General features: G+C 39.1%; 1 protein-coding gene across 1 annotated transcript in view; it reads right to left on the reverse strand.

Moving 5' to 3' along the window:
* The window catches only part of FREM2 (FRAS1 related extracellular matrix 2), a 163,760-nt gene that overhangs the window by 29,172 nt on the left and 112,775 nt on the right, over positions 1-21,813 (reverse strand). The window contains exons 7-12 of the mRNA XM_045869359.3: positions 11,493-11,642; positions 9,621-9,830; positions 7,683-7,880; positions 6,729-6,893; positions 6,005-6,187; positions 1,804-1,934 (exon numbers count right to left, since the gene is read on the reverse strand). Coding sequence (XP_045725315.1) covers positions 1,804-1,934; positions 6,005-6,187; positions 6,729-6,893; positions 7,683-7,880; positions 9,621-9,830; positions 11,493-11,642 — 1,037 coding nt within the window. The remainder of the gene's footprint in view (positions 1-1,803; positions 1,935-6,004; positions 6,188-6,728; positions 6,894-7,682; positions 7,881-9,620; positions 9,831-11,492; positions 11,643-21,813) is intronic.

Genomic DNA, 21,813 nt, shown 5'->3' on the forward strand with positions numbered 1-21,813 from the left:
CTTGACAAGCCCCTGGCTTCATTACGAGGAAAACTGTCACATGCAGAGCCCCAGCAGGGCGACAGGCCTTTTGTGGTTTGTTCTAGGTGACCCTGACACCTTGGCCATGTCTTATGGCACCTGGGGACGGTACATGAGCCCAGGGCAGCCTGGGTTGGCCAGTGGCCCACGAGGTATTTGGGTTCTATTTTTTTCTCCAGATTGTGAGGATAGTGGCTGAATCTGTCTTGGGTTATGGCATGGAAGATCCATGAAAAAGCCAGCTAGTTGCTAGGGAGAGGAATGCTGAGTGATAGGCTGAGAAAAAGCAGATCCTAGGGGTCATGTGATAGCATAGCCATGCTGACGGGGATGCCGGCGAAAATCAAGGCTCTCAGTGAGCAGAGACCACTAAGGAGGGCACTTGATGTAATGAGCACTGGGTGTTATATGCAACTGATGAGTCACTAAATTCTACTCCTGAAATGAATAATGCACTATATGTTAACTAAATTGGCTTTAAATACAAATTAAAAAAAAATAAGTGAGCAGAGACCAGAAGAAAAGCCTGAAACCCAGGCAGAGTGAGACACTGAGTGACAGACAGGAGAGGAGTCTAGGCACATCCATTGGTAAGGTGCCAAGACACCTTGCTGATAAATTTGTCTTAGCTCCTGAATAACCTTCCAATATCTTATATATCACAGTTTCCAAGTCTGTATCTACTTGCATTTGTAAAAAGCTGTTATCACTTGAAGCAATTTCAATGAATCTCTGTTCCTTTCACCCCAAGTTTAACAGAGTGCTCTATAAAAGTAACACTAAAAGAATCATTTTTAATGTGATCAAGACTTATAAAAAATATGTGTGTTAAAGGTTTTCTGCCCATACTTCTTGAATTTTAAATATGACTTAAAAAAAAAAAAGGTAAGGCACTGTAGCAGAGATAAGAAATACTTAAGGGAAAAAAATTTCCCCAATTTGATCTCGTACTAATAGTAAAACAAATAATAAAAGAACTAGAGTAAATTTAAGCATAGATATAATAAACATTGGTCTGTGCCTAAAATTATTTAGTTTTAAAAATTACTTAATGTTTAAAGGTCAAAATTCTGTGGAAAATGTTTACCTTGAAGAAAATCTGGTTGATGACACAATATAAATTTAATAAGTACAGAACATCAGTATTAGGACCATAACATTTGGTCCCTGAGGCTCTGGACATCAAATTGATAAAACTAAGACTAGCAGTGGGAATTCTGAGGGTTAGCAAACTGTGTTGTGGATTAAAATGTATGTTTTAATGAGCAGTAGCCCTGAATTCATAGCCTCATCTTTGTGTCCAGATGATGCCTTCTCTCTGGAAATGAATCTCAAATTCAGTGGTTGCCAACTGAAATGAGAAAACTAAGTGGGCTGACGTGGGGCTCAGTGACTCTAGTCCCTGAGTTTCTATACACATGATTTTTCAAAGGAAGAGTAATAGGAACAAAATTTATGAGATGAAAAAGGGATTATGCATATCTCCTTTATAAAGGCTTGCACAAAATCCCAGTAGTCTATTGTACACTATGTGATGCTTATATGCATTTTCCCCAATTAAAATGCTGGGCCTGAATTTTTTTTTTAAGATTTTATTATTCATTTGAGAGAGGGGGAGGGGAGCACAGAGGGAGAGGGAGAAGCAGACTCCCCGCTGAGCAGAGAGCCTAATGTGGGGCTTGATCCCAGGACCCTGAGATCATGACCTGAGCCGAAGGCAGACGCTTAACCGCCCAGGCACCCCAGCTGGCCCTGAATTTCTATCCATATCTTAGCACGTACCTGCGTCTCTGCTACCATGTTCTCATCGGGTTTTAGATGAACAGTGAAGGCCTCTCTCATCTCTCTGATCCCGTCGAAGATTACTTCAATGTTAACAGTATGCTGGGTTTCTCCCTCCTTAAACTCAATTTCTACAAATGCAAAAATCACAGATTTAAGTGTTTTACATAGGAATACGTGAAATTTTTGTCAAGCTTTCTTGACAGTGACTCAAAATAAGGAAAATATTGTACACTGTGGCCCAGTATATTTGTGTATGCATGCGTGCGTGTGTGCGTGTGAATAAAATGGAATCACGAGTTTGAAAAACATCACCTATTTTTACTGTATGCTTTGTATCTGAATATTTTCCATTCTATTCCATTTCATCTGAAGAAAATTCTAATCAGAAGCTACTAAACTGATTTGCTGACTGACAGAAAAAACAGTGAGTTGTGGAACAGATCAATAGTTCTAATACTGAGGCATAACCAGATAAACAGGCCTCTCATTTCCAAAATTTCTGAATCTATAGGACACAAGGCAGGTGACTACAATTGGAGGTATTATGAAGTGTGAACGGCATTTGCATTATGTATATATATGGGTAATTAAAGGTGGATATAAAATTGTTGAGCTTTTTAATATTATATCAAATTATATTTTAAAAAGACTTTTTTGTTGTTGATGTTAATCTTGGAAACTTAAAACCTTTTTTCAATAAATGTGAATGCTATGCTTCCCTTAATCCTGTTTCTCCTCACTAAAAAAATGTGCTTCATTATAATGAAAATTAAACTCAATTATGAAAATCCCTTTTTTTAAACGATTCATTTCAAAAGTCTTAAAACATTAAAAATTAATTGATTTTATTGAACTCAAGAGTCAGCAGCTGCCCATACCATGAGACTTGGATAAACTATTTTGTTGGTTTTACTATACCTCTTGAGAAACTGGCTCAGAAGAAAAATTAAAAAAATATAATGCATAATTGTTCTAATTAGAGAAGACAGCAGATGTTGTTTCTGATGTAATTGGAGTTCAATCATTTTAATTCTAAATTATAAATCCTCTAAAATGTGGCAGAAGAAAATGTGTCTCTAGTGTGTTTTTCTTCTGCTACTTCTATTTTTTTGTCAATTATGAAAAAGATTTTTTTCTTTAAAATTGAGTAAGCCAGATTCCTCTTTAAAATGAGTTCTGGGAGCCCCTGGGTGGCTCAGTCATTAAGCGTCTGCCTTGGGCTCAGGTCATGATCCCAGGGTCCTGGGATTGAGCCCTGCATCGGGCTCCCTGCTCGGCAGGAAGCCTGCTTCTCCCTCTTCCACTCCCCCTGCTTGTGTTCCTTCTCTGGCTGTGTCTCTCTCAGTCAAATGAATAAATAAAATCTTTAAACAAAAATAAAAAATAAATAAAATGAGTCCTCTTTCTAGATATAGCCATTTTCTATATTAGCCCTAGTGTGTTCCTGGCGTCTATTAGTCTTAGATTTCTCATACCCTGAGAGAATTTAGGGTTCTTGTATCAGAGAGTGAAAACAGCTGATCATCTCCAGCCCACCAATTTGTTGGGTCTGACTTGTGTGACCTTGCATTAGAAAATTAGTTCCTAGGGTGCCTGGGTGGCTCAGTTGGTTAAGCGACTGCCTTCGGCTCAGGTCATGAGCCTGGAGTCCCGGGATCGAGTCCCGCATCAGGCTCCCTGCTCAGCGGGGAGCCTGCTTCTCCCTCTGACCCTCCCCCCCCATGCTCTCTCTCTCTCTATCTCATTCTCTCTCTCAAATAAATAAATAAAATCTTTTTTAAAAAAATTAGTTCCTAGGGCTACCTGGGTGGCTCAGTCGGTTAAGCGTCTGACTCTTGATTTCGGCTCAGGTCATGATCTTGGGGTCGTGAGACTGAGCCCAGTGCTGGGCTCTGCGCTAGGCATGAAGTCTGCTTAAGATTCGCTCTCTCCTCTGCCTCTCCTCCCCATTCGTGCACTCTCTCCCTCTTAAAAAAAATAAAAAATGAAACCCGAAGAATATTAGTCGCTAAAACCAAGAATACCTGGGGGCTTCATAGGAAAGCGCAGGTTTTATTAAAGTTCTCTAGTTCTTTCCTGTCTGGCCACATGCAGCTGACTACGGCAGCACAGGCTTTTCTCAGCAGGGAATGGACTTTCTGGTTCAGTAACGTTCCCATCTCGTCACCTTCCGCTCCTATTTCCCTCATTCATTGCTTGTTTTAGCCCTGTGAGTTCAAGTGTTGTAATCCCCAGAATGATAGAAACCCAATTTCTTTTTTTTTTTTTAAGATTTTATTTATTTATTTGAGAGAGAGAATGAGAGAGAGAGAGCACATGAGAGGGGGGAGGGTCAGAGGGAGAAGCAGACCCCCCGCCGAGCAGGGAGCCCGATGTGGGACTCGATCCCGGGACTCCAGGATCATGACCTGAGCCGAAGGCAGTCGCTCAACCAACTGAGCCACCCAGGCACCCAGAAACCCAATTTCTAAGAAGTTAAGAGCTTAAGTATTGATTTTAAATATCTATTTATTTACTAAAGACTTAATTTCTTTATGTGAGAGAGAGAGCTAGAGCATGAGGGCGGTGGGGTGTCTCCTTGTCACCCCACTGAGCGAGGAGCCCAACTCCTGGCTTGATCCCAGGACCCTGAGATCATGACCTGAGCCAAAACCAAGAGTCAGACGCTCAGTGCTCAATGGACTGAGCCACCCAGGCGCCCCTTAAATATTTAAATTGTTGTTTTCTTACAGTATACATGCTAGATGATATACAGTTAAGCTTCCTCAATTACTTTAGTCTTTATCTGTCATTTTAGATATTCTTAGCACAAAAAATATATTAAGTTTTCTTCTATCTTTATTATTTCTGTTTATTTGTAAGGGACTGACCTCAATTTTGACCATAAGGGAGAAATTGGAATATGGGTCAGAAGAGATTACATTTTTATCATGAGCGTTATCAACAGCATGTTTACATTTATGGGATAAAAGAGACACGGGCTGATTTACTGTCATTTAACCTTTCCCTGACTTCATTGGTCAGTTTACCACAGAGGTATAATTTTTATTTGTGCTTCAACAAAAAGAATTATTTTGTTTCTAAGAAAAACATTTTCTCTTAAAGGTCATATTGCCCATCTTCAGAAGATGTTTCCTTCATGTAAAACCTGCTCTTGCTCATTAGAGAAAGACTTATTTTAGATTTTTCTAATTTAGTAGCTAATCAGTGTTTTTTCCTCTCCTTTTGGATTATATGTGATTTATTTCAAATATATTATCATTATCTGCATAGAGAATAATCTGAGGATAACTTTGAAGCTCTACAGTAGTCAAACTTTTTACCATAGATGCAAAGGAAACAAGCTCCTTTGCAGAAGATGTTTTTTTTTCTTCTCTTGTCTCATCAACTTTATTACGGACTTAGTAAAACCTATCCATCACTTTCTAAACTTTGTCTTTCACAAGTTTAGAGATCAAGATGAATGCCTGAAGCTCTACGATCAAGAACTAAAGATTGTTGGTAGTAAGAAGTAGGAAACTAGACACAAAGTGGATAAGTAGAACTCTACATAATTTATAAACTTAACTTTGCACATCAATTTACATCTATTCTGTCAGCAGGTAATTCAGAGAGAGAGAAGAACTGACTTGTATTAATTCCTCATAAAAATAAATGGTGAAATGGTCCAAAAATTTGAAGGAGGGGGGGATGGATGAAAAGCACCTATAATGAAATCCTAAGGCCCAGAAAATTCATAGTCTTTTTGGGTGGCATTCCACCAGCCTTTTCCTGCCCTCCATTAACACAAAATTTTCTACCTTGAAGTTTTAGATCATTGGTGTTCCATAGACTAAAACGCTATCTCAGGACCATGCATATTTTCAGTGTACTAGAATATTCTAGAATAGATATTATTTAGTATCCGATTACCATAATGAAGGTAAAACCTATTAAAAGTAAAAGTAGACTCAGAACAGAAGGTCATCTAGTCTACTCAAAATTTCCCTAAATGCTCATGCATAAACCCCGTAAGTCAAAAAGGAAAATTCTGGAACTAAATTCTACTGCCATTATTTTTCTGATAGAGATTAACGTAAAGGAGTATGCCTATTTTTATTTCAGTTGGATATTTCTCTTCTTTTTCTCAAGGGCACCAGTGTTAGTGCAGAGTGTGAGCGTCAACCCCCATGGGGGAAGGCCCCGGGAACTCCCCTACCTTCTGACACAGGGTGATAGTCTTTTCCAGAGGTGGCGGAGCCATCCTTGGTGTGGACTCTCACGATGGAAACCTTTGAAGTATCTCCTTGGCGAATCACTGGAATTTTTACAACCACCGACTGTCCCGGTTCTTTGGGTTCACTGATGCTAAATTTGGTTTCTCCAAATTTAATAACAGTCTCTAAAATTGTGGGAAACGTGGACAAATTAAAATGTAAAGGAAATGCTTTTTCTTCATTTCTAATGTTTCTTTCCACATGAGGGGAACTGAATTAGTATTACACTCATGGCTTCTCTCTGTCCCCTCACCCATCATTATCGGTGAGTGGGTTAGGAGAAACTGAGTGTGTATCATCCAGTTCCTTCCTTGGGAATCAAGGAAGCATGCACCCCGGGCAGCCTCTATGTGCCATAAGTCTTATAGAAGTGGGTCCCTGAGAGCGGGAGGGGAGAGAGAAACTGCTGGCCCGGGGGTATCTCTACCCTACCGGAGGTATGAACATGTGGGATTTAACATTAGACATAAAGCACATTCTCCAGCATTGACTTCCGATTTTCATGTTTTATTTGGTTCCCCATTTATCTTAGTCTTTTTTACTATTTCTCAATTGCTTTAAAACCCTTGTCAGAAAGAGGGGGTTATTTTCTGAGCCTCCTAAAACGTTAACATAGATGGGTTTCAATTCCCAATTTACAGGCGAGGACAAGAAATAACTTCTTACTATCAGCATCATCTTGGATCCTTATCAGAGTTTCATTCTGTTCCCCAACTGCAGCCCCAAAGGGGGAGTCGCTTTGTGGGGTGCCAAGAACCAGGCGGAGCTCCTCTACCTCCTCATAGAGTGTGTCGTCCATCAGCTCAAGGACACAAGGCTTTTCGGTCTCACCTGGAGCAGTGATAATGACAGCACGTCAGTTCCATCCCATCATGACATCCCAATCACATCTCAGGCCCCAAAGCATACCTGGGCTACTAGAATATAAGCACCACAGGGCATGGATGTTGTCTTTTTCCCTGCTGTACTGAGAGGGCAAAGAAGAGTATCTGGTGTGTAATAAGCCTCCAATAAATATTTGCTGAATGAATGACTAAATGTTTGAACATACGCAATGAGAGCCCCTATCTGTGTGGCAAATTTCTCCAGTGTCTGTTTTTAAGTTCTGTAAGTCATCTTAGAAAACAAGGGATAAAGAGCAAATACCAATTTTATGTATGAATTTCTAGCATTATGATTAAGAAGCAAATTTGTCCACCTTGTACGGGACAATCAGAGTTAGTCTGACTACAGGATTAGTTTCTAGTACAATTACAGGATCACAGCGATTGAACATTTTAAGGCTCTGAATTCATATTAAAACTGTGATCTCTATTTCCTTTCATTTCTCTCATTTGAACACTATCTTCCAGCATTGTGAAATCTACATATTTGTTATACCACCAAATTTGTTTTGAATGAACAATACAGCACATCACTGGAAATTAATTCATAAATTGGTACAGACACCAAAAAGACACTGATTCAATCTGTTACAATCGACTTCACCTTATTATCACATAGTGTACACAAAATCACATCATAAGCTTGTTGAGGTCAAGAAGGTGTCTTTTCCTGATATTTCTCATCAACAACTTGGCTTCCTCAAATGCCAAATAAAAATTTCAAGCTCCACCTTACCAGGGAGAAATGTGATGATGGAACTACCAGTGTTTGGACGTTCCTCAAAGTCCGTCATCACCTGCGCAGACCCCTGCCGGGTGTAACATCTCACTGAAGACCTGTAGTGAACGTCTCCGCTCCTGTGGATCATTGCAACTATCTGCCCGTCATTTTCATTGCCAGTATATACTCGTTCTTTGAATTGCATCTTAGGCACTGCAAAGCAAAGAAACATATGGATCAAGGTGAACGGAAATTTCCTTAAGGAAAATGGCATTTCAGAAAGCAAGGTTTAGTGGAAAGAATAATGGAACAGAAATGAAAATTGGATTCCTGTTTCCACCCCAGTCACTTGACAATGTTTTGGCCTTAAGCAATCACTTAAATGAATTGTTTTGATTTTCTTCTCTTTGAAATTCTGCTCTATTTCATGGAGTAGGCAGATGCAGTGAAATGCGAAAAAGTAGATAAAACCAGAGACTTTAAGATATCTGTATCTATATGTGTTGCTTAATCATGAGCTTTTCAGAATTTCTGAAATTTCTGAATAATTTCTGAATTATTTCCAAATAACACTCAATATTGTGCACACAGTTAGAAGCATACTTTACCCAGACCATGTTAGAAAATTTGATAATGAATATAGTATTATATATACATAATGTAAATATATATATAAAATATTTTTGACAATGCATATTATGTCTGTATTTAAGTGATACCGATGATGGGTAAATAGGTCTCATTAACAATAGGTTACACTCTCCCAAGCAATGTCAAGATCATCATGTTTGAAAATTATTCAGAATTCCTTCTGAGGATGTGTCAGAGAGCCCTCCCACGTATCCAGCAGCTGCTTGTCTTACAACTATGTTTTCGGCATCTTATTAGGGAAATTTCAGGAGTGTCTGGGTGTAAGGAGATGACAGAAAGTCTTGTGTTGAGAAGTGGAAAAAGACCATTACATGTGGTTGGCTCCACCTATCTATGGTGAGGGAATTCTTCCCCTCCCCCCCATTATTGTATTTTTATTAAAAAAAATTTTTTTTTATTAACATATGATGTATTACTTTTCAGGGGCACAGGTCTGTATTTTTCAGGGGTACAGGTCTGTGATTCCTCAGTCTTACATAATTTACAGCGCTCACCATAGCACATACCCTCCCCAATGTCCATCACCCAGCCACCCCATCCCTCCCACCCCCTAACACTCCAGCAACCCTCAGTTTGTTTCCTGAGATTAAGAGTCTCTTATGGTTTGTCTCCCTCTCTGGTTTCGTCTTGTTTCATTTTTCCCTCCCTTCCCTTATGATCCTCTGTCTCATTTCTCAAATTGTGGTGAGGGAACTCTTGAGACACAATCAAGATATTGCTGGCAAGCTCACTTTTTTTTTTTTATTAATTTGAAAGGACTGCCTAATTTTATCAAAATGGTCAGAAGGACAAATGAAGACGTGGTCAGACAGGGTATTGTTATGGGTTGAATTGCTTCCCCTCCAAATTCATAGATTAAAGTCCTAACCCCCACAACCTGAAAATGTGACCTTGTTTGAGGCTATGGTCTTTTTTGAGGTAATCAAGTAAAAATGAGGTCCTTAGAGTGGGCCCTAACTTAATAGAACTGCTGTCTTTATAAATAGGGGAAGTTTAGACACTGTGACACACACAGAAGATATAAAGACCCATAGGGACAAGATGGGTATCTACAAGTCAAAAACAAAGGCGTGGAACAGATCCTTCCCATGCAGCCCTCAGAAGGAACCAACCCTGCCGACACCTTGACTTTGGACTTCTAGCCTCCAGCACTGTGAGACGAGAATTTCTGAGTCCATAGGACTTTTTATGGCAGCCCTAGCAAACTTATATACATATATAAACCGCAGGTCATCATTTTACTTAATCTGTATATAAATAGCCTATGAATGTAATTATCATTGTAAATGAATAAACACTCACAATCCGAGACAGAATCATTTATGGACACTGTGGCTTTGCTGGGCTCGCCGAGGGCAGCATTCATAGGCATACGAAGCACTAGTTCAAATTTCTCAATTCCCTCCAGCACCGGTTGCCCAAGGTCATCCAGGATGATAACACGAACAGTCTGCATGTTGACTCCAGGTGCAAAATCTAAATTCCGACTGATTCCCACATAGTCTGTTCCAGCTATACACATAACAAAAGAATTATTCAGTTGGGGACTGACTAAACTAAATTATGAGAAGCAAATTATATAGATCTATTTATGATTCTTTTTAAAAAAAATATAGAGACCAGTATAACATTACAGAAAAATACATTCAGTGAAATGCAAAGGATTAGTATCATACTGGTTTTCAAGATGGTAGAACAAAGGTCTACCATCTGAAACTTTATTTTATTTACATCTAATGAGTTAGTTTAGCTTTGGTTATATAATCCCTCTATCTTTATTTTGGAATTCTTGAAGGGAGCTAATAAAAATCACGTCTGAAATAATCAGCACATGAATCATATATGTGATCATCATAAATGGCCTATAAAATATATACATTTAAATTTTGTTAACATCAGTTAAATATCTGTATTTATTTTCCAAAGCTACAAGAGAATATCCTATTTAGGTGTGTGTTTGCCTGTTGGCTAAAGAAACACATTTCAGGTATAAGCTTTTGTCCCACACGATCCGCCCACACTCACGCCAGGCAAGGAGAGCAATCCTTTATTCTCAAAGACGTATTTGATTTTTGGCTTATTTTTTCAGACCATGGGATGCAAACCTAATGTTGACACCTCCATTTATGTCTAAAGTAGTTACAAACAAAACTGTCTGTCAATTTTTAGGCCCCACATTCATAAAGACTGGGAGTGGGTGACAAGGGTTTGATATTATTGCTTCTTTGTTTTCATACCTTCTGTTCTTCTAACTCTCATTTCATATATATTCTCTTTACTTCTGAATATACATCTATGAGTGTATCTGCCCTTAATTCATTTTTTAAAATCTCTATCTGTATCTCTTTGTGGTTCTTCTTGTATTTTTCTTTTCCTCTGCTTCTTCATCTTTATTCTCACCTCTTTCTCTGATTTGAATTTTTCTTAAAAAATAACTAATTTGGTGAATCAAATGCTTATTGGACACTTACTACATGCAAAGCATCATGCTGGTTCCACTACGTGGTATGGGCCCCGTTTGCTTGGTGTGGTAAGTATGTGATGGGCATATGATGTATGTGTGTGCGCACATAAGAAAGAAAGGGTGCATTGTTGGCAATTTAGGAGAGAAAAAAAAGGAAATTTCTAATCCTATGCTTACCCTAAACTTTATGATCAACTCTTCGGAGATGTAAATCCCAGAATAAAAGGCAAGTGCTTCCTGGCTAGGGTAGCTTATATAATGAAGTGTGGAAAAAGCCTTTGGCTCTGAAGTGTTTATGGGAGCATCTGGTTAAAATGAAGAGGGAAACAAGTTGGAGATGCACATCTGCATGGCACTTACACGTCATTAGATTTCTGTGAGGGTGGCCAGCATGAACATTCTTGTGCATACCAATGCCATAATACTCAGGTGTAGAGAACCAAATTCATGCAAATACAGGCATTAGAATTTAGGGTCATTGACTTACACGTTTGCAACGTAGCCTCCAATTTGTGGCTTTTCAATGTATTTTCTCACAGTAATACATAGAGCCTAGACTTACCTACGATATAATAATAATTTCAGAAAATAATTCCATTCATCCAGACCACTTTCACAGACGTGAAGTAGTTTAGCTTTAAAGTATTTTGCGTCAAGGTGAGCTCAACCCAGGAGAACGATCAAAAGAGCTGCCATAGGAAACCGCTCACCGTCAGCAGAGGGAGGATCCGTTTTCCGGGATCTGACTGTGACACTGGAAGACCTGGATAGGTCCGTGCCTGTTCTCCACACCCGCACCTCTGCGTAGCCGGCGCTCTCGTCCACGGGGTACTCGACGTTGCCAAAGTAGAAGACAGGTTCTGGGAAGAAGGAAACAGTGCCCCGGTGGTTAACTGTTTTCTTCCGCATCAAGCCAGACTGATGGAATTCCAGAGTAGAGTTAGCTTCCTTTTACTGACTCCCTTCTATCATATTTTCTCCTTTCAGTAAGATAACATCCCTTTAATCTGTAGATTTATATAATTTTCAGGTCAAAAGACCTCTGCTGAAAAGCAAAAATACTTATGGATAAGTGCTTCGCGGGACATTCTCGTCTTGAGGCTTGAGTTACTTTGTCCCCCATCTGTGAGATTATAAGTGGCTCTAAATGTACTTCCTGTTCAGTTGAGCTGGTCCCCCAAATAGTCCCCCAAAGGAAACAAAACACACAGGCTGAAATGCAGTAAGTTTGGTCCGACTGCTCATTGTATCGTCATCTGGAGACTATTTGTATGAGGACATCTTCTGGTCCGTTACATATGGCCTTAATCCAGCGTCTTTGGGTCTATAATAACCACTGCAGAGTTAGCACCTATTGGCATAACTAGACTAAACAACTATAATCACCAGTCCTGATGACCTTGGGGAGACCCGGACATGACTGTAGGTTACCTGTAGAGTTTTGGGGGGTGCCTAATGCCAACTGAGATTCCACTAGAGAAATAAGCTCCTACCAAGGGATTTGTCTTAAACATGTATGAAAACGATGGGACTTAGTCATGAAGGCAGGACATGTGTCTTGGAGACTCTGTTTTTCTCTGGTACTGGTGGTGATGAATTGATCCAATCATCGTCACTCTGACTCCTCCTGTGACGGACAGTTTCCCTGGTGAGACAGCTGCCAAGTCACAGGGGCAGTAGCAGTCAGCTGAATAACGAGGGACACTGAGAGAGAATTCGTGGCCTGACTTATAAAAAAACTTACTCTGAAATATTTATAGGCCATAAGAAAGCATAGAAATAATATAGAGAGTATATTTTTACCCACTGTGAGTTTGTTTTATAACCAAACCTTGACAAGGATAAATTAATTTGAGTGTAGACACAGAATAATAGCCCTTTGACTTGAGACTTTATAGTCATCTCTGTCTGGTTTCACAAGACTCAAAAGGACTGAGTCTCAAAGAGTCATATAGCTCATCAATGTTCTTCAAACACAAGACCCTTAAAGAGATGACCATCATGTCTCAGAGCATCTAACTGAATCACTAAACACACAAAAATCAAGCAAAACCCTACAATCAGGGCTTACAACCAAAGGCAATCCATTTTGCGCACTGTTTAAATTGAGCATAAATTCTTTATTTTTCTGACCCAAATAAATTACCTTTATTAAAACTAGAAAATTATGTTTTCTTTGTTTTTCCATATGGGGGGGCATAATAAAAGGCATGCAGTTCCCCTGAACTCTTGGATAATACAAAACCAACCTTGGAAATTTTGTTTGCCTATTTTGGTTCATGGGGTGATAAATCTGCCCAGGGCATACATCACCTCCTTCTCATCCTTTCAACTTGGTCGGTGTTAGGGCAAGTGAGTGTGTGTGTACAGATGAGGGTGTTAGCTTATTAACCTTAGTCAAGGCAGGCCTCAAATACAGGCCAATAAATTCCTTACATTTCTCACACCTAAGGAGGGGGCAAAGGTGAAGACAGAACTCTGAAAATGCTTATTCTGACCAGATGGCCAAACCAGGCACATCTGTATGTTTTTTCAAAGGCTTTTAACATTATTATGGAGGCTTGATCATTGGCATCCAACGTGATCTCTGTCTCTTCACATTGCTGGCAAGCCATATCATTGTACAAGTTAAGTTTCTGAGTTATGGGAGAGAGCCATGAAGTGTGGTGAGGGGGAGAATCTATATAACAGAACCTCCTATCTTCCGATTTCCCTCCTCCTCACAGATATATATAGAAGTGGGACAGATTAAATCATGTAAGGGAATATGACTGTTAAACACCGGATGGGCTACATATCAGAGACAAACTGATGCAAAACATGTGTGTGTTTAGACTCATTTTGTCAACAGTGTGTCAGAATTTTTATGTTATAGTTTAATGGGTAATTCATATAAGGAAAAAGTCCTATGTAGTACTCTGAAAATTATGTCAATCAGCATATGGAGTAATGATAATAGTTACTGTATGAGAACATGAACTATGTGTCTGACATATATGCTTTATAGGCGTGTGTGTGTGTGTGGCAGAGAGGGGGAGAGAGAAAAGAGAGAGCGATGAGAGGGCCTGGCACACGTGACAATGCAATAAATAATATGATTTATGTGAATTGATACAAACAGTATGATCATAATTGCTTATTGGATGGTATGTTGTTACCTCCAGCAGAAAGAAAGAGGGGAAATGGAAAAAAGTTTTAATCCTAAACCTCTCAATTTTACTACAGCAACCAATAGAAGCATTAGAAAAGATATTTATTTCCTTAAAATTAATTTGTTGAAAATCGGTAGATTTACGTGATTCTTCTCCCTCCTATGCTTCACTGATGACAACTAGGAAATCGATCTATTAATCAATTGTAATCATTGCGGCAAATGTTAGAGTGATTAATATAAGCTTAAAACACACTTCAATCGTTTTTATAAGAAACAGTTCTTGTTAACCGCCTAGTTTCTTAGGATATGAGATAAAAATAAGTGGCTGGACATGAGTACCTCTCTATCTTTTCAGTGTAGTTGAATGAGAACTGAAAAGAATAATCATTATCATTTCAATTTCTCAATACCTTGTCAAAAATCTCTACAACTTTAATATTGTTTATAACTGTTACCATTTGGACAGAATCTCATGTAATATAAATGAGTTAAAAATCCTTCAAGCAGTGAATTGAGTTATAATCACTGAAGATAAATGGCAAGATGTTCCTGGAACATTTTAATGTGTAGGTAATAAGCAAGTAAAAGGAAGCAAAAGGTAAATAAACCAAGACTGCCAACAGCTGAAGGATACCTACACGGAATCCAGAAGAATGGCTTGTTCTGGGAAATTACTCTCATTTATGAACAAGATTTTAACTCCCCTTTCTTCGGCAACATGTTTGTTTGTTTTTGTCTAGGAGCTTGGCTTCTCTTAAAATTTCACTGCAGACCTTTGCCTATTAGTTTTGTAGAGACCCACATTACAACTTCAAGTACTTTAGAAAAAGCCTATTTATTCTGTAATCAGATCTCAAATAGGCTCTGTGCTGTATAAGTTCATAGTCTTAATGGAAAACACAGTAGGTGGCTGATATTATGACCTGAAATGAGAGAAGAATCTAATAAAGTCATGTATCCTACAGCCTGCACCAGAGAATACCAAAAAGCAGTTATTCCTCACCACTCTGGGACACATTAATGATAATCCGGAATGCATGTTTATTCCCTCTGCAGAGGAAAGGTAAATTATACCCAGTAAGTGTGTGTCTGAGCAGTGCAAAGGAGCTTTTAATTTAGCCCAGTGAAACTTACAAGGGAAGCCAAACTATTCTCTGTATCCTTTGTGGTGTTACTCTTAAGTAGAGGGCACAGATGAAGCTATTGACTACAGAGAAGTCTATGTTAGCTCATTAAACAATAACACGCTTGTAAAGAGTTTACACGCTTAAAAAAATGAACACACTTTTCGGGGGGGGGTACTTTCACCACAAACAGCAGGGATAGGATCCTGTCTGTTTCTCACAAATGTGGTTGATGAGGAGGCTTGGCAAGCCAGATAAGACATTCACAAGGACAAAGGGAAAATAACTTAAGTTTTTCCCCAGAGGGAAAAAGTAAACTTTTTTTTTTTTTTTGCTAAGTCTATGGTGTCTAGATTGATGTTTACAATTACATTGTGTCTCATGAGATGAAAGAAATAGGTGCCAGTAGTAATTGCTATCTGGAGCCAAATCTTATTTACTCACGTGTACAAGGACCATCAGTCAAGGAAGCTTTGTAGTTCTAACTAACATGTTTGCTTAGAACGGAACAAAAATGCAAGCTTTCATGCTGTCTTTTGGTTTAGCGCTGAAAATAATACAAAGAAACCTCCCTAAATTATTTTCAACTCAGGTCTCTGTTCTGAGCTCTGGACCTTGATAGCTAGCTGCCTCCTCAGCCCTGTGCGCCTCACAGCAAACTTCTTCCAAAGAAAGTCAGGAGAGTCACCTCCACTGCCCACTCCTGGTTTCTCTTGGGCTCAACGGCCACTTTCCTAGATTTGGCCACTACACTTGTCATTGTAATCCCACCCCCCCACACACACCCACTTAACCAGGCTCTTAACCAAAAAGTTCATCCCATGAAGCAAATTTCATCATGGTAATCCAGCTACAGAAAACCTGTCAGTGTTCCTCACCATTCGTAGATTGCTCGCAAACTCCTTTTTTTTTTTTTTAAAGATTTTTTATTTACTTATTTGACAGAGAGAGACACAGCGAGAGAGGGAACACAAGCAGGGGGAGTGGGAGAGGGAGAAGCAGGCTCCCCGCCGAGCAGGGAGCCCGATGCGGGACTCGATCCCAGGACCCCAGGATCATGACCTGAGCCGAAGGCAGTAGCTTAACCGACTGAGCCACCCAGGCGCCCATTGCTTGCAAACTCCTTAACATGGTTTACAAGACATTGGAGCCTCTGGTCTCAGTTTACCTTTAGATCTCATTTTAGGGCCCCTTCTGCTCAATAGTCTAGAGTCTTGAATGTCTTAAAAGTGTTGCTTCCAGGCTTTGCTGTAGCACCCCCTGGGTTTTGCACACTCCTTTCCTCCTCCTCATGGGGGTAACCCCTGCTCCTTCCAGACTTCTGCTTAGAAGTTACTTGTGCTAGGAAGCACTCTGTCTTCCCCATCCAAGGCCCCATTCTCTCCACTGGTGGGGTCTCCGAGTTTTCTGAGGGGAGGAATTAAGCCTCCTTCATTCACTGGTGTTTCTCCAATACTTAATGTAATGAATGCTTGGCAGTAGGTGCTCAATCAACATTTGTAGAGTGAAGGAACATCAATAAAATAGGATTTTTTTCAGAACAAATGAATAAATACATCTTTGTGGTGGGTGAGTTAGAAGACTACACTCTTGGGACACCTGGGTGGCTCAGTTGGTTAAGTGTCCAACTTTTGATTTAGGCTCAGGTCAGGATCTCAGGGTCGTGGGATTGAGCCCTACATTGGGCTCTGAGCTCAGGGGGGAGTCTACATGAGATTCTTTCTCTCTCCCTCTGCCCCCCTCCCCCAACCTGGTCTGTCCCTCTCTCAAATAAATAAATAAATCTTCAAAGAAGAGTACATTCTTAGCATCAGGTAATGGGAGTAAAGAAGCCTCTGAAGAAGGAGCAAGTGGTTATCCTTGTAGTAAAAGGACTTCGTAGGGCTGCCTTTTGGATCTGGAGGAAGTCCAAGGGGAAAGGGAACTGAATCACAGTGAACTCAAAGAAAGAGGGTTCTTTCTCTTTTTTAATCCTTTGCCTCCAGGGAATTCCGAGTAGGATGTGCATCGGAATCTCCCAAGATCAGGGGCGCCTGGGTGGCTCAGTCGTTAAGCCTCTGCCTTGGGCTCAGGTTGTGATCCCAGGGTCCTGGGATTGAGCCCCACATCGGGCTCCCTGCTTCTCCCTCTGCCGCTCTCCCTGCTTGTGCTCTCTCTCAAATAAATAAATAAAATCTTAAAAAGAAAACAAAAAAAGAATCACCCAAGATTTAAAAACTGATTGGATGCTAGGCCTCACCTCCAGTTTATGGAATTAGAATTTCCAGGGGCACCCCAGGCACCAGTGTTTTTTGTGTTTTTAATGAAAAATATTTTTTATAGTAGTTTTCAGTTCACAGCAAAATTGAGCAGAAGGAAAAGAGATTTCCCATATCCTCCTGACCCCCTCCCACACTGCACCAGTGTTTTTAAAAACCTTCACAGGTTTCAGCATTCTGTGTGTTGTTTTAGCTCATTTCCGTGTCTTTAGCAAAAAATGACTACTTGTTGGGTATCACACTAATTGTTTTGATTCAATATCTTCATCCTCACCATCACCTTATGAGGTATGTACTATATTAATCTTGTTTTCACAGAGAAGGAAACTAAGGATTAAGGAGGTTAAGAGACTTGTCCAAAGTCACACATGAGGGAAACGGTGGACACCTAGACAAAGCCCGAGCCCTTAACTGAACTAACTAACATTAGCTAAGGCAAGAGAGGAGTCCTAATACAAAAGGTTTTCAAGCACCGGGTGACATACGGAAGTGCTGAATCACTATATTGTACACCTGAAACTAATGTAACAGTGACTTCTGCTTAAAGGCAGTTTTGTGATTTTCTATCTTACCTTCTCTAATCTAGCAGCAATGATAGATTAAAAATTAAAGGTAATATGCCATTTGTTTTTGGTAGCTTTGATGATTTTCCCCTTTATTGTTAACATACTTGATAAGGAAAGGAAGAGCTATGCTCCAAACAAGGTAAACATCTCTGTGAACTAAAAAGGTAAGACCATCATAGTGATGAGTGGAGCCAATGGTTGTGCTCATCTCTGAAGTCTGAGGATGGGCTGTAACTCAACATTTGAGTCATAGAAACCAAACGAAAACATAATTCAAAAGTGAGGGCAAAATAGGTATTTCTAGGCAACAAAGATGAAGAGGTTTTTACTCATCTATAGATGCGCACTGAGAAACTGCTAAAAGCACAGAAAAAATACATAAATTCAAAGGGAAGAACTGCATATATAAGAACTAATAAAATATGCTGGTAAATCCAACTAACTATTAACTACAGACATAAATAAGAATCATAGTTGATATTTTTCAGTAGCATTATTAACTAAAGTCCAAGTATGATTTAAAGCAAAATCATTAATAAAAAGGAACTCTCTATATAAAGAGATAGTTCACCAAGCTTATGTAATAATCCTGAATTTGTATTGAAATATATAAAGCAAAAATTGACAAGATTACAGGAAAATACTGATTAATCTCCAATTATAGTGGGTTTTTTAAATTGTACAATTCTCAGAAAATGATAGATAAGTCAGAACAATTTGTAGAAATACAAAAAAAATTGCAACATAATCTTTGCCTAATGTATGTATGAGTCTGTGCTCCCCAAAACAAAAGATTAGTATCCAAAATAAATTAAACTTCCCATGAATCTATTAAAAAAAGTCTTTTGTTGTTGTTGTTGTTGTTAAGAGAGTAAGAGAGAGAGGGTGTGCATGCAAGCGGGGAGGGAGAGGAAGAGAGAGAATCTTAAGCAGGCTCCATGCCCTGTGCAGAGCCTGATGTGGGCTCGATCTCATGACCTGAATTGAAATAAACAGTCGGACACTTAACTGACTGAGCCACCCAGGCACCCCTATAGCAAAAATTCTAAAGCAAATGGAAATATTGCAGTTATATAAACATTCAAGTCTCAGAAGAAGAAACTTCCATTGTTATATGTAAATAACCTTAAAACAAGACATTATTTAGTACTCATAAAACTCAAAAAATAATACTCATAAAATTTAATATGCACAAAACCTAAAAGTTCAACAGGATGAGAAAAAAGACATTGTCAGATGCTGCTGGTGGGAGTGCAAACAGATTATCTAGCATGACCCATCAATCCTACCTTTTGGTAAATATCCTACAGAAGTTCTGCACGTGTATACTTAGAAATATTTACAAGTATGTTTAATGCAACATTATTTATACTTACAAAACAAGGACAAAACTCAAATGTTCATGAGTAAGAGAATGTATAATTAAAGCTCATCTAAATGTAATGACTAAGTTGTATACCTGAAGCTAATGTAACACTGTGTGTCAACCATACTAAAACAAAACAAAACAAATTAAAAACAAAAAGCCACACTCATCTAAATGCTTCAAAATAACAGATCTTGGAAACACTATGTTAATTAAAAAAAAAAAGCAAGTTGCAATAGACACATAACCAATTCATGATCATTGCAGCTTTGGGGGACTATGGTAGTTGAGTAATACCAGAGAGGACTTCCATTTCATGAAAAGTGTTTAATTCCTTTAAAAGATCTGAAGCAACTATGAAAAATGGTAACCATTAGTTTTAGATGGAGTGTATGTTATCCTGTATTATTTTTTACATTTTTGTAAAAAAAATTTTTTTACATGATAGTTATAGAATAATGTGCATAAGATAATTCATTTTATCGGGCGCCTGGGTGGCTCAGTTGGTTAAGCGACTGCCTTCAGCTCAGGTCATGATCCCAGGGTCCTGGGATCAAGTCCCGCATCAGGCTCCCTGCTCTGCGGGGAGCCTGCTTCTCCCTCTCCCACTCCCCCTGCTTGTGTTCCCTCTCTCGCTGTGTCTCTCTCTGTCAAATAAATAAATAAAATCTTTAAAAAAAAAAAAGATAATTCATTTTATCAAAATGTATGTATATATTATTTTTTTTAAAGATTTTATTTATTTATTTGAGAGACAGGGAGAGAGAGAGAGCACAGGCCGGGAGGTGGGGGCAGAGGGAAAGGGAGAAGCAGACTCCCCACTGAGCAGGGAGCTTGATGCGGGACTCGATCCCAGGACTGTGGGATCATGACCTGAGCTGAAGGCAGATGCTTAACCGACTGAGCCACCCAGGTGCCCTATATTGTTAATGCATAGAAAAATAGGACAGAATATATGTCAAGCTGCTAACTGGTTATTTCCTAGGGATGGCATTATGAGGAAATTTGACCTCCTTTGCTACCCATTTCTAACATACATTAATTACATACATACACTTAACTTTTTTTTCAAGTAGCATGTATTATTTTGTAAATAAGAAAAACAAAGGGGGAAAATATGATGAATTTTCTCCTATAAATAACATCTTCAAAAAATTAGTTTTAAATAATTTTGACTGGGCCTTTCCCTACTTTTCTTTCAAGAAATACTTTAAATACATAAACATACATTCTTAAGAATGACCTCATAGCTAGGCTTTAAAAAGCATTTTCAAAATTCTTGTTGGAAAATAAAGTTCAAATGTGTATTTAAGGGGAAAGCTTAGGAGTATGTATCAGTTTAAAGGCATGTTTTGACATTTCTTTTTCTTGCCAACTATAATTTTCTCAGAGAGCATGAAGAAAAGTCAGTACATGTCTAGAATGCTGATAATTTAAGGACTGAAACTTCCCAAGATTTTAGCTGAGAATATATGGCAAGCTTTTCTCCAAAAGGATAATGTTATCAGAGATTTTATTGTCAATCTAGCTTCACTCCAAAACTCTGATTTTGTCTTTCCCAGGGTCTATATAAGTTTAAAATAAAGTTTAAATGTTATGCTCATCAGAATTTTCCACCATCTAGTAGCATTTGAAAGTCTTCTTGAATGTTCTTTATTCAACAAATACTGTTAAGCATCCTGCCTTCTAGGAGTGTGTTGTGGGTTTTTTGCATAACTTTTTATTTTTGTTTCTATCCTAAATGATATATTGCATAAACAGAAGGGGAATAAAAAACTGGTCATGACCCACTAATGGATTTTTCAATCCAATGGGATGCAATTCACAATTTCCTAAACATTACTCTTTATTTATGGCAAGGTTTCCCAAAGATGGTCACATACCCGTATTGCAAGTCCCTGAGGCGTTTTTAAAATGTAAATTCCTGGGGTCTCACCTCAAATCAAAATCAAAATCTCAAAAAATTTCAACTGTCTCAGGTGAACAGCCTGCACACTGGAATCTGAGAATCATGGTTGGGGCGGGGGGTGGCATGGGGGTGCAGGGACCACACCAGGTGCTATGGTGCAGAGGTTCTCCGTGGGTTGTAGTGTGATGGAGACAGCAGGATGGCATCCTGAACAAGAAAAATGCTCTGTATTCAGGCTGAGCAGGTTTTGACAGCAGTGAAAAGGAAGGACATCTCCAAAGGATTTAGGAGCTGCCAAGTCCTGAGCATGTGCAGTGGGTTAAAAAGCAGTGTGGCTCAAGTATATGGAGTTCTCGAGAGCGCAAAGATGAGGGCGGAAGTTGAGGTTATAATCAGTGGTGGCTGTGTGTGTTCTTGTATTTGATGCCAAGAACTATGGACAATGGGCAGTCATTGATTGTTTTTAAGCGGAAGTGACACAATCAGGACTTGATTTGCAAAAAGGGGAACCAGGGTGATAGAGGAAGGGCGAGATTAGAGGCTAGAAAAGGGTTACAGAACTACAATGGATGGAAGCGTTGGTGAGGTTTAAGATAGGGCCTGAAGGCAGGAAAATTGAGAATTCAGCTTCAAGAGGAGTCTCAAAAATAGAGT

This window comes from Mirounga angustirostris, unplaced genomic scaffold (assembly GCF_029215605.1).
Source record: "Mirounga angustirostris isolate CCGP_5_RB_7025 unplaced genomic scaffold, mMirAng1.0.hap1 SCAF_3, whole genome shotgun sequence".
NCBI classification, from domain to species: domain Eukaryota; kingdom Metazoa; phylum Chordata; class Mammalia; order Carnivora; family Phocidae; genus Mirounga; species Mirounga angustirostris.